The sequence below is a fragment of the Lontra canadensis genome, unplaced genomic scaffold, assembly GCF_010015895.1.
Source record: "Lontra canadensis isolate GAN:19392208 unplaced genomic scaffold, GSC_riverotter_1.0 scaffold83, whole genome shotgun sequence".
Classification (NCBI taxonomy): domain Eukaryota; kingdom Metazoa; phylum Chordata; class Mammalia; order Carnivora; family Mustelidae; genus Lontra; species Lontra canadensis.
This window is the reverse complement of record NW_022631077.1, coordinates 8,194,695-8,207,052: the sequence shown is the minus strand read 5'-3', so window position 1 is coordinate 8,207,052 and position 12,358 is coordinate 8,194,695. Positions and strand designations below refer to the sequence as shown.

Sequence of the window (12,358 nt, the reverse complement as noted above, 5' to 3'; positions counted from 1 at the left end):
GGAATTTGAGACGGATTGATGGCTTATGTCCTGCCTTCCAGTGGGAAAATTTTCCTACTTACTGAAGTGTTTCCTAAGGATCTTTTTCCTACTTTCTGAAGTGTTTCCTAAGGATCTCTCTCCAAAGGTTTTGTGGTCTGTAAATAGAAATAGAATGATGAGACTGGATGCTGACTTCTTCAAATGAAAGGCATTGTACCTTGGCTATCATTAGCTTTAGGCCAAAAATAGGTTGTGCTTGGCAGAGAATTGTTGAAAACCATGGAGGGCTAGCTATTGGTTGGTGGCTCAGAGAATAAATAAGGATGACTGTTTTGCTAAGTGTTTCTAGAATGGGGTTGACTGTCCCCAGATCAAATGCCATCATTGCCGTACTTAAGCCCATATACTTTTTCACCACTTACCACAGGTATATGCCCCTTTTTGATCAGTCAGAATGGCATTATGAACCCGAGATTGTAAAGCTGCTGCTCCCGGGTGAAGCTCTGAGGGTAATTGTGTCATCTCCTTGTATTTTTTTCTGAAGCTGGAGTTAATGAATATCAAAGACTGGAAATTAATCCACCCTGGCTCATCCCTTAATACCACTTCAGAGGTTCACCACCTGCATGCAAATTGAATGCAGTCATAGTCTGCCTGAGTGTCTCATGAAGTAGTGTTGTTGCTATAGTGGTTTTTGTATAGAAAACGCTATTTTTCAAAGGTAAACTACATTGCTCTTTTTGAGCAGTTCATAGCAGGATCACTTTTAAAGCATTTATAAGTCAGATGGTTTGCAGCCAGGCTAGATTAAAATAGTGTTGAATTTTGGAAATTAATAAGAAGAGGAGAGACTTCAAATGCAATGAGATAACTTACATCTATTGCACCAGCAAAGGCAAATTTTTTCAAGTGAGGGGGGAAGTATACATATGGTTCCTCTGTGTTTCAGAAGAAGAGACGTTATATGTAGGTGACAGCAAATCAGAAGTAGGGTATTAGTGAGTGCACGAAAATTCTGCAGACAACTGGCTTTGTCTCCACATTTGTAAATATAAAAAAAAAAATTCCACACATACATATTCAATAAATGGGGCAGATAATAACTAATATTTGAAAAATATCTAAAATTTTAACTTTTATTTTTATCTATAATTTTTAAAATTTAACTTCTATTTATTATTTTCATTATGTGGCTACTCCATTACTCATTAAGTTTACCATTTCATATCATGTTGGCAGAATCAACATTAAAGTTATCAGCAATACATGTTATCAGTTATCAAGTTATCAGCACGATACATGTTTACCAAATTACCTCTATTTTTGCGGTACTGTTCTTTGGTCCCCAAAATTAACTAGGTAATTTTTTTGCCAACGTTGTCTTCCCTAAATTAGTTGTGGAATGGTGATCATTATCGGCACAGAAAAATATGGCATGGTTCAGAACCATTTTTATACGATTTGGCAAGGACTTACATAAACATTCATTCTATAAACATTTACTGAGTACCTACCGCTATCAGGCAGATAGCTTTATTCCTGTGGTTTTTATGAACGTAGAATGACAATAAGTAGATGCCATAGATGCTCATAGAACGGATGCCCATCTGAAGCCACCATCCCTTGACAGTAAAAAAGAGAAGGAAATCCTGGGAAATTCTGTCCTGGGCCATCTGTCCCTGAGAGCATTGACCCAGAAGCTCTTCAGAAGCTCATATTCCCCACTGCCTATGTTTTGTGCCCTATAGATCTTGAGTGGAAAGACAAGGCCTTAGATACAGAAAACAGACAGTAGCTCGAGTCCAGAAATTTGAGGAAGACTAGCTCCAGATGTAAGTATAGTCCTTCTTTGAAGACAGACTGAAGAACCTTCACAGAACATAGGTTCTCCCAACCCAATGATGCATGATTTCAGGATGTTCAAGCCCAAGAGACTCTAGAATATGACATTCCAAAAAGAGTCCATGGTCTTCCTTCACACAACTCTCTATTCCTAGAATTTTCCTTCTTGTCCACTCAAGAGGTTCCAGATTACTTCACAAGAATCACCCTTCATCACTCTTCTTTGGCAGTGTTCCTGATTCCCACCTCGTTCCTCAGAGAATTGGCCATTGCCAACTCTGTGTCCTGTTGGATCTATGTTACACTGCAAAGCACCTGCTGCTTTCCAATTACTTGTTTGTTTGTCTGTGCTCCCATATGCTGAAAGCTCCAGAATGGGTAAGACCACATCACTCACTGTCTTCTCTGCATTCTCAGTGCCCAGCACAGGAGGCTGTCCACAAGGCAAATAAATAAGGCGTTGCTGGAATGGATGAATGCTCTGAAAGTGAAAATACTTCAATTAGAATTTTAAATTACCACCAATATTGCATATTCAAATATGTACTGGGCCTAACTAGAACAAATGGATGAAATGGCTTGTGTATAAATGTAGCAATACTATCAGGAGTGGTAAAAACTATGGGGAAAGGAGAGCCCAGAGCTATCTAAGTAAGACCATTTGGTTACTTATGAATTAGCCTTCAGCTCTTAAAAGCATATAGGCCTAGCATGGCTGAGTCCTTTAAAAAAAAAAAAAAAACTCAGAAAACAGATTTTGGGGTAAACTTCAGAATTTTTAAAGGTTTGGGAAAATAATGTTTAAAAACACAATAATGGGCTAAGCAAAAAGTGTTTGGGGACCTAACTGGGTCTATAAGCTATCAACATGTAACTTCTGTGTAAAGAATTATTATTATTTTGAATATCGGGTGCTTAGTTTATTGTGATATTAACCACTTAGGTGGCTCTTGCCTACACGGGAAATAAATTGGCAGCTAAAATTGAAGACAATGACAGAGAGCACAGGAAACACCCCTCTCAGTTTTCCTTTCCCTCTTTTTTTTTTTTTTTGGTTTAAATGCTATTCAAAAAAGCCTAGATAATTTAACTAGGAATAGATAGCTTTTGAAATTTTTCTGAAGCCTTACTCAAATTTACATCTATTATTAGCCAGAATTCAAGCATCTGGCGCTCAAATAATTGGTAAATGGTGATGATTTCCTTTCTGCCAAAATGCAGCATCCCGACCTGGAGCTATGGAGAGGAGCAAATCTGTTGGTTGGTTTTTCTGTGACCAGACATGTTAAGGTACAAACGGAAGCCTGGAAACACCATGGAGCCATAGGGAAGAAACAGCAAACTTTTAAGGTGGTAATGCTTTAACACAGCCAAGTAGCCTTCTAAAGTAAGGACACAGGGAAACAAGAAATTAATTACAAAGCCATTGGAGCGGAGCGCTCCCAAAAGCTCTGAAAGTGAAAGACCTTATTTGACCTCATGCAAGTCTGCCCTATCTAACTTCTCAGCCATGTAGGGACTCTAAAATGATAAAATGAAATTGAAAGCCCTTGAACAAATTCTAAATCACTATTAAAAACTGTTTTAGCAATAGTATTCTGATTATTGTCACTGCTCTACAAATATGCTCATCATAACAAATGAGGAAATACTCTACCTTTTTGTCTGTACCTCAAATTGGAAGAGATAATGTCACCAGTCTACTTCAAGGAAACAAATACATACTGAGCATCTGTTATCCAGAAAGCATTTTGATAGGCATAATGGCGAGGGGGTGTTGGCACAGAAATTTAAAAGACCCTTGTCTTTAAGAGCTTAGAGTTTAGGGAATTCGTCTTATCACATGGCTGTGTTCTCAGAGCTAAGTGCTTTTTGTTGAGAGGGTTTCCGCCACACCAGTAAATTGGCCTTCATACTCATTCTGTTGGAACCATCAGTGTGCTGGTAAAACGGCCTTCTGAGAAGCCCTGATTTTGTCAATTTTTGTGGCTTAAATATCCCACGTGGCTGATTTCATGTGACTACTGTGAAAACTCTAAATGCAGAGTTGGGAGGAGATGGGCACGCTCTCTCGTGCTAGTACAAATGAATTGGAACTTAAGTCATGCAGATAGAAAGGAACCCTGTCATCTTGCTCCCAGGAGGGCTGATTGTGTACCCAAAGGCAAGAGCGCTGCCCCTTAGTCGTCCACTCAAAACACTGACAGTTCTTATTTTAAGAAGTCCGTATATTCTCGAATTGGATTCCTACACCCCAAATGATAATTGAGTGAATCCAAACCCTGGTTAAATTGTATGTCACCTACCTCAGCAAGACTACGTTTTAATGCCTTTTTAACTTCAATGTTTGTCATACAGGAAGTCTCGAAACAAATCTCTTAAACTGAACTAAAGACAATATTCGGAGCACACAAATTAGGGTGTTCAATCCTCCTCAGTCACTTGTACCAAAACTCTTTTCTATCCAGAAAATTGTATCATGTATCCAATCTTGATTTCTCATGCTAAATATTATACCATTCTCTATTTATGAAGGCTGAATATTCATCCATGCTTCATTCTCTACATGTTTATTTACTCATTCAATATCTGTGTTTTCTCCAGAAGCCTGAAGATTGCTTTTAAAATATACTTTATTGTCATGTATTTATGCATTAATGCAACAAATGTATATGGAACCTCTACTATGTACATAGCACTATGTTGGGTGCTTTGAAAATACAGAGATAAATAAGACAATGTGACAACTCCAATCTCCTGGGATTTCTTGGCTCTGCCATCTCCTGTGGGTGTAGCTCCCTCTTCAACCTGGAGGCCATTGCTGTTGCAGGCATCAGACTCACAAATAACTAGGTCCAGAGGAGAAGGGATTAAGCATATGTTTGTTTGTTTTTCTTTCTTCACAAGAAAGGAACTTCTATCAGATGTCGTCACAGATGTTTCCTCTGTAGCAGTGACGAAATTGGGTCACATACCCTATCCTCAATCAATCAGAGGCCAGGGCAGCGTGATTACTGTGGTGGGTGCCTAGACAAACCTCAGCAGAAGAAAGATGTTCAGAAGTCAACCACAAGAATTATGAGAGGGGTGATGTGGAATTACAGCGTCATGCCCTTTCTTTCATGAATTCTCTATTCTCATCCACTTACTATTATGGCATTTAATTGACCGTTTTTAGTTTTGAAGTGCTGAGCTGTGAGGGTGACTGCAAAGAGTTTATGTCAACATGATGACTCCTGCATTTAAATTGTTCCAAATGAATGTGTGCATCTTGAGATCCTAACACTTTATTCTAGTCACTATGACCCCAGAATCTTACAGGTGAGACTACCATACCCCTTATCTTTTTGGCAAAAACCAAACCATCTCCCTAGCCTCTGCCACAGGCCTGTCCTAATATTGGTTTCTGCTCTGGCTCTGCATGCCCTGACTGTGGAAAACAAACTGAAAATAAATTTTGACTCAAAAAATATATTTATGCCCATGTGCCCTTTGAGCTTGATGGTAGTAACAGAGCAAAAGAAGTTGGCCTTTCCTCTTCTTGTTTCTTAATATAAACAACTAAGTAGGAATTTCTAAGACGTTTACTATAAGGAAATGGAAGCAAAGCTGGTGGAAAACCAGAGGAGAGACATTGCTGAATGAATAGAAATTTGAGGGAATTGACTGTGAACACTACCTGGAGGTCACAGGGTTGGGGGGTGTCATGCATTTATCCCACTGGCCTCTCAGAGAGCAGCACATTCACTTTCACGAAGAAGAACAAGGCAGCCATGAAATAAAGCAGTTGTTGGCTTATTTATGAAATCGGGACACTATGAAGTCATAACCCAAGTCAGGTTTTCATTTTGTACTTCCTGGCTTAAAGAGTGTGGCTACAGTGAGATCTTTTCCCAACAAATCATTTCATGAGTTAGTTAACGTGAACTGACTGGGCTATGTGAGGAGCTCCGGTGGAGTGTTCTCTCCTCAGATTAGCCAGTGAGAAGGAGGAAGGAGCAGTCCTACACTCAGGCAAGCAGGCTTGGGCCTCAGTCATGGAAAAGGTCACGAAGAGAGAGTACCATATTGTACTCTATCTCCAGTAATACAGTGCATGTCAACAGAGTGTCCTTGTTCATCACTATGGGGAGGCACCGATATTTTTAGTTTAGCACTAGTTAGATCCTATTCAGATACATCCCAGAACTGTCTGTGGGGAGGAAAATTACTTGTGTTCTAATGCGGATTAATTTGGCCTTAATGATTGCACCAACTTGCAAGTTGGACGGGAATGGAAACCACCCAAAGTGTGCCTTCCAAGCATGAATATTTATCAAAATAGGTGCCTAGGTAAAAGAAGACAAGACCAGTACCTTTAAAGGAAATTATTTCAATGGCATTCACATTGAGTGGGAAAATTAGGTCATCTGTGACGTATTTGGAAGCTGTCCACCGATTGTAAGGTTTTCACTATAACATGAAATGCTTTCAGTCTGACCTGCTTCTTTGCCTCTGACTTCATGTAGTTCATATCAAACTTGTGTGCTGAGCAGATCTAATGCTAATGAGCACCAAGTATAGGAAATACTTGGTCATTTTCATGCATGCCACGTGCATTAATTTAATCAATGGCTTAATTCACCATGGGCTGAAATAAGGTCACTCAGTTTCTTCACAGAAACTCAAGTGAGAGTAAATTAATGCCAGGCTAAACACCGTGGATAAACCAGTCCCATAATTTTCTGTAACAAGTAATGTAACTTATTTATGAAAACATATTGGAAATACCTGCCACCCTACAGTTAACCCAAAGAGAGTCCATTGTAATAGCACCGTGCTAGGAGAAATTCAGTACAACATCAAAAAACAAGCAAGATGGGTTTTGTGGTTTAGTTCCTCTCTAGAGCTTCATGTAAATTTCAAATTTCATTTTATGTCTATTTAACCCAATCATAAGCATTGAATCTTAGGTTGAAGTCCTCATCCACCAGGAACTGACTGGGAAGGAGTAGAAAAGGCATATTAGGCAGCTCGTGGGGCCCAAGACATTCGTATCCCATTGTAACAACGGTGACAGGGCCCTTACCTTCTACCCAACGTCCGTCCACCAAGTGGGACCATCTTAGGGAACAAAACTAAAGAGACTACCTCTTCACTTAGGAAACAGCATAAGAGAGAGGTGCGAGTTAGGAAGAAGAGTCATATAGGTATGTGCTTTTCACGATGGTAAGGGAGAAGTCATTTCCTAGGAGCATTTGACTTTTTTTGAAAGTTCATTCATAATTTGCACCTAGTCAAGTTTTACTCTCTGGCATTTGCAGAATTAAAAGGAGCCTTTTTAGATGGGCAGAGAGAACGGGCCACGTTGTGGACCTGAGCTCAAACTATTTCATGTAAATTTTGCACTTTAACACTCCTTGTCTCTTCTCTGCAGGAGTTTAGATTCGATCGTTTTGTAGAAGACGGTAAAAAGAAAACTGCCTTTTTCAAAAACGGGAAGAAGCTGAAGTATTACCTGTTGCCATTTGGTTTTGGAGCCAGCAAGTGTCCAGGCCGATTTTTGGCAATTGTTGAAGTAAAGCAGTTGTTGGTTATACTTTTAACTTACTTTGATTTAGAAATAATTGATGATAAACCTATGGAAGCAAACTACAGTCGACTTTTATTTGGCATTCAGCATCCGGCTTCTGATGTTTTATTCAGGTACAAAGTAAAATCTTAGAGAAGCAAAAAAGAAAGAAAAGAAATGTATCTGAACTCATCTAAATGTCCGTGGCTCATCGATTTGTTATGAATTTCTGCAAATATAATTGCTTTGTTTGTTTGTTTATTTTTTAAAGAAAGTGCAAATTTATATTTGATCAGCAATTAGTCCCGTTCGTACCTGGTCACAAAACCCATCATAAACTAAAATAGGATGTTGACATGAAAATAGACATCAAAATCAGCATAATGATAAAATAGCTTTTTTATGTTTTTCTACATATTGTGATGTTCTCTCGTCATGGTAAATGTAGCACAATAAATTTGGCTCCGTGGGATTTTTTTTTTAAGTCACTCAGATTCTTCTCTAATACGTAAAATCACACTTTATGTACTAGTAGAAATTTGTGCTGAAAATGGACACAGTCTAACAAATTCCAAATTCTCAGAGAAGAAGGAAATTAAATTTTCATGAGATAAACTGGATGAAAATGTTCCCTTCAAGTGTAATATCAATAATGTCTATACCGCCAGGGTACGTTTGCCTTAAATGAGTTTTGCAGTTTAAATGCTCCAACTTCACGTCAATATTTAATCATCCATAAGTGTTCTTTATTATTTTGTATACTAAGGCTCAATGCAACAAAATTTCTTGTTATGTAAGAGCACTCATGTTGAGTTAGATACTGAGAAGATTTAATGTATAAGAACACACAAAACCTATTACATATTCAACATTTGCCTGAGACCTTGGTATTTGGTTTGTTAAGAGCAAATGTTAAAATCATGACAGGATTGATGGTAGCACTTGGTTTTAGTGTAAACTCTGAGGATTATGCCAGTATTGCAGTGAACTCTTTCCTTAATGCTTCCATTTATATAAACTGAGAAATCAGATCGCAGTATTTGTTCTTGACACATCACCTTTCGGACTTGGAGTTGATCTGTATTCTTTGGAGTTACACCATTATGGAATGCAGTATAATTTTAAATCCCACAGTGCAGCATTGTGTCCATAATTCAGAGCTTTCTAATTTCACCTTACCAGGTGATTATTTGGCATCTGACTAAATGATGCCACTGTACTTAAACAGGAAAGGCAGGTAATAAAATTCAGTTAATTTGCATCGCGTGGATTGGAACTTCTACTATTTCAGTGTTGCGCTACTGTTTTTAAAAAGGAGATTGATTTTTAAAGTAACATTATAAAATACTTACAATACTTATTAATCAATAGATGCTCTAGGATTTATAGTCTCCTTCTTGAAGTACATGCTCTAAACCTTTCTTAGTGGGGCTCTGGTAGTTAAGCTCTGCTCTGGTTGATTGGAGATGTCTTTATTTTTGCCTTCGTTCTTGACAGATGATTTTGCTGTGTGCACAAATCTATTTCCTCCCAGCCCTCTGAAGATACTGCATGTTCTTATGGCTTCCATCATTGCTGTCAAGAGGTTAGCCGTTACTTTAATTATTCAGAAGGCAGTCTGCCTCTTCTCTCTGATAGGGTTAATGTGTTCTTTTTGTCTTTGATGTTCTTAGTCTCAATTTCTCACTCTTGCATGTCACAGCGCCTCTTGAGTCTGAGAATGTGTGTCTTTCATCGGGTAGGAAGTATTCTTAGCCATAATCTTGGAGTAATACCTCTCCCAGACTCTATCAGATCCTCTCTCTCTCTACACTCCATGTTGTTTGACCTTTCCTCCCCATTTTTTCTACCTCTATTTTATATTCTAGGTCATCTGTTTAGATCTCACTGTCAGTTTTGTCTCTACACCATGTATCTAATCTGCTCTTTATCTCATCCATGGAGTTTGTTTCTTTCTTTTTATTTAACTTCATAGCATTGAGTAATCATGCCCCTTATACTTCTTAGTTCATGGTACACAATTATGATTTGTCCCCTCTGCCTTTGTCTACTTATTCTATCTTATCCCTAATCTTCACCGTTATACTCCTCTCTGTCATAGGCAAACATTCTATGTGTTTGATATTTATCTTTTCATAAGTATATATTTTTATAGAACATAGTACCTGTGTGTATGTTAATTTACATAAATGAATTTTTTATATGAGATCCTTCTTAATTTTCTTATTAAGCTCTATGTTTTTAAAGATATATTCGTATTACTTTATATATATGTATACACGCACACACACATACACATATATATTTAATCTGTTGCTTCTAACTGCTATGCCATAACATGCATCCACCATGTTTTAAATCTCTTCATCCTGTGATAGAAACTGTATCCTTCAGATACTTAATTGGGGGTAGAGGCCAAAGCAGGAACAAAAAATCCTCCCACTGCTGTGTCCACCATCTTCTACTCTGGGCTGCTACAAACTCTGTCCTCAACCCCTATAGTGCATGTGCACATGCACACGCACACACACACACACACACACACACACACAGAGTCCGTGACTGCCTGCATTCTCTCTGAGATGTTCTAGATTTGTTATGTTCTATCTCAGGTCCTTACGACCCTCTCCCTTCTGTGGGTTGATTTTGAGCCAGGGTGCCAGCTGCCAACTTGTCAGCTTTCAGTTTTTCTGATCCCACTGAATGTGCTAAGTTCAATGATTTCATTTTCAATTTGAGAACGCTCTTTTGTTATTCCTATCTGGTCATTTTTTTTTTAAGATTTTATTTATTAAGAGAGAAAGAGAGAGCACAAGCAATGGAGAGAGAGAATCAGGCTCCCACCCGAGGCCAAAGCCCAACATGGGGTTGGCCCCCAGGATCCTAGGACTATGACCTGAGTCGAAGGCAGACACTTAACCAACTGGGCCACCCGTGTGCCCACTGCCTGGTCATTTTTTTAAAAAAGATTTTATTCGTTTATTTATTTGTCAGAGACAGAGAGAACACAAGCAGGCAGAGTGGCAGGCAGAGGCAGAGAGAGAAGCAGGCTTCCTGCCAAGCAAGGAGCCCCATGCAGGACTCCATTCCAGGACTCTGGGATCATGACCTGAGCCAAAGGCAGCAGCTTAACCGACTGAGCCACCCAGGCATCCTGCCTGGTCATTTTTAAGTCTTTTTTTTTTTTTTTTTAAGATTTTATTTATTTATTTGACAGAGAGATCACAAGTAAGCAGAGAGGCAGGCAGGGTGGGGAGGGAAGCAACCTCCCTGCTGAGCCTGGTGCAGGGCTCCATCCCAGGACCCTGAGTTCATGACCTGAGCCAAAGGCAGAGGCTTAACCCACTGAGCCACCCAGGCGCCCCTGGTGTCTTTTTCCTTCATCATATGCTCCATATCCTCTTCCATTTCTTCAAGTATATTAAGAAACCAATTTTATGTTATGTATCTGATATTTCTAAATCATTAGTGTTTTGTGAGTCTGATTCTATAGTTTGTCTGTTGAACTCTTACTCAGTGTTGATTGTTTATTGAGCCCATATTCCTTGGAATTTTATCTCTGGAAATTTTTTAAGACCTGAATTTAAAACTCATTCCTTCAGGGAGAAGTTGAGTTTCTTTTGTCAGACTGCTGATGTTATGATCAAACACACATTACTTTAAGTTTGCAGCTTGAGAGGGGATGACGGGTGGGAGATACATAGGTAATGTGGGTTCTGGCCTTAAATCAGCTACAAAGCAGCCCTGTGATTAGGAATAGACAGGAGAGATTTTCTGTTTTGTTTTCCTTCAGCATTACGGAGAGAGGCAGATCTACTCTCAGTTTTGCTCTCTGGAGCAAGGTTTCTTTCTAGTTCACCTACAAGGATGTTCCCTTTGTGAGTTTTGGGCTTTATGAATCAGTTTTGGATTTCACACACACACACATACCCAACCTGGGCCCTAGGCTTTCTCTTCTGCCTGCCACCAAGCATAGCCCATTCTTTGCATATTAGAAGGACATCTAGTCTACCATATGACCTGAAGTAGAAACCTCCATGTTCTTACATTTGTCTCAGTAGTACACTTTTGCAATGTTACAGTAGAGAGAACACAGGAAATTATTCAATTCTAATTTCTGCTTCACTTATAATTAGAAGTGTGTACAAGAATTTAGAATAGAAAGTAAGAATAAACAAAATGGGTGAGAAAGTGTTATATAAAAGGAATGGACAGTAGAACCAAAACAAGAGAGTCTTGTAACAGGCATACATCTAGTCGTTAAAGCGTGTTTGTGAATAGAAAAATATGTCATGGAGAAATAAGTTAAAAGACATGGATTCCAGCAATGGTGTGACTAGTTTGTCATCAACCAGTCATTTTGCCTCTCATTGCTTCAGTTCCTTATTTGCAAATAAAAACAATAAGGCCTTTTTGACATGAAGGTTCATGATAAAGATTAAACATAGTAAGGTATGTGGATTTATTTTGAAAAGTGTAATGCAATACGCAAACAAAGTTGTAACAGATACTTTAACAAGGTTGTGTCTTTTAAAATCCGTTCCTATGTATTTGTTAAAGGGAATAATTTTTTAGTCATTACATAGTTAATTGTTCATTAATTCAATCAAACATTTATTGAGCATTGCCTCTGTTCTAGATATGTTGCTATGCACTGGATTACCCTTCTTCAAAAACACACAATTTATTAGGAAAAACAACACATACACAACTAATCTATTTTAAGTGTCCCTGTAGGTAATAAATTCATCTCTTTAAAACAGTTTTAAAATTCTGATTTACCACTAGATCTAGACTTCCATCAGTCATTCCCAAGCAGTGTTCTGTAATGAGAAATTACTATGTGCATAATTACACACAATAAAACATATACATCGGGTATTGTGATTATGAGACAAAAATAGCCAAACCAAACCTTATTGAGGCTCTAAAATGTCTTAAAAACTATATTTTACATATCATAAAAACCCATCTTTTCATTTT

The 12,358-nt window shown here is 38.4% G+C and overlaps 1 protein-coding gene across 1 annotated transcript in view; it reads left to right on the top strand.

The window, feature by feature from the left end:
- LOC116882324 (cytochrome P450 7B1) overlaps positions 1–7,601 on the top strand; it is a 171,787-nt gene extending 164,186 nt beyond the window's left edge. The window contains exon 6 of the mRNA XM_032882641.1: positions 7,241–7,601. Within this exon, the coding sequence (XP_032738532.1) occupies positions 7,241–7,528 (288 nt within the window). The 3' untranslated portion in view covers positions 7,529–7,601. The remainder of the gene's footprint in view (positions 1–7,240) is intronic.
- The last annotated feature ends 4,757 nt before the right edge of the window (positions 7,602–12,358 follow it).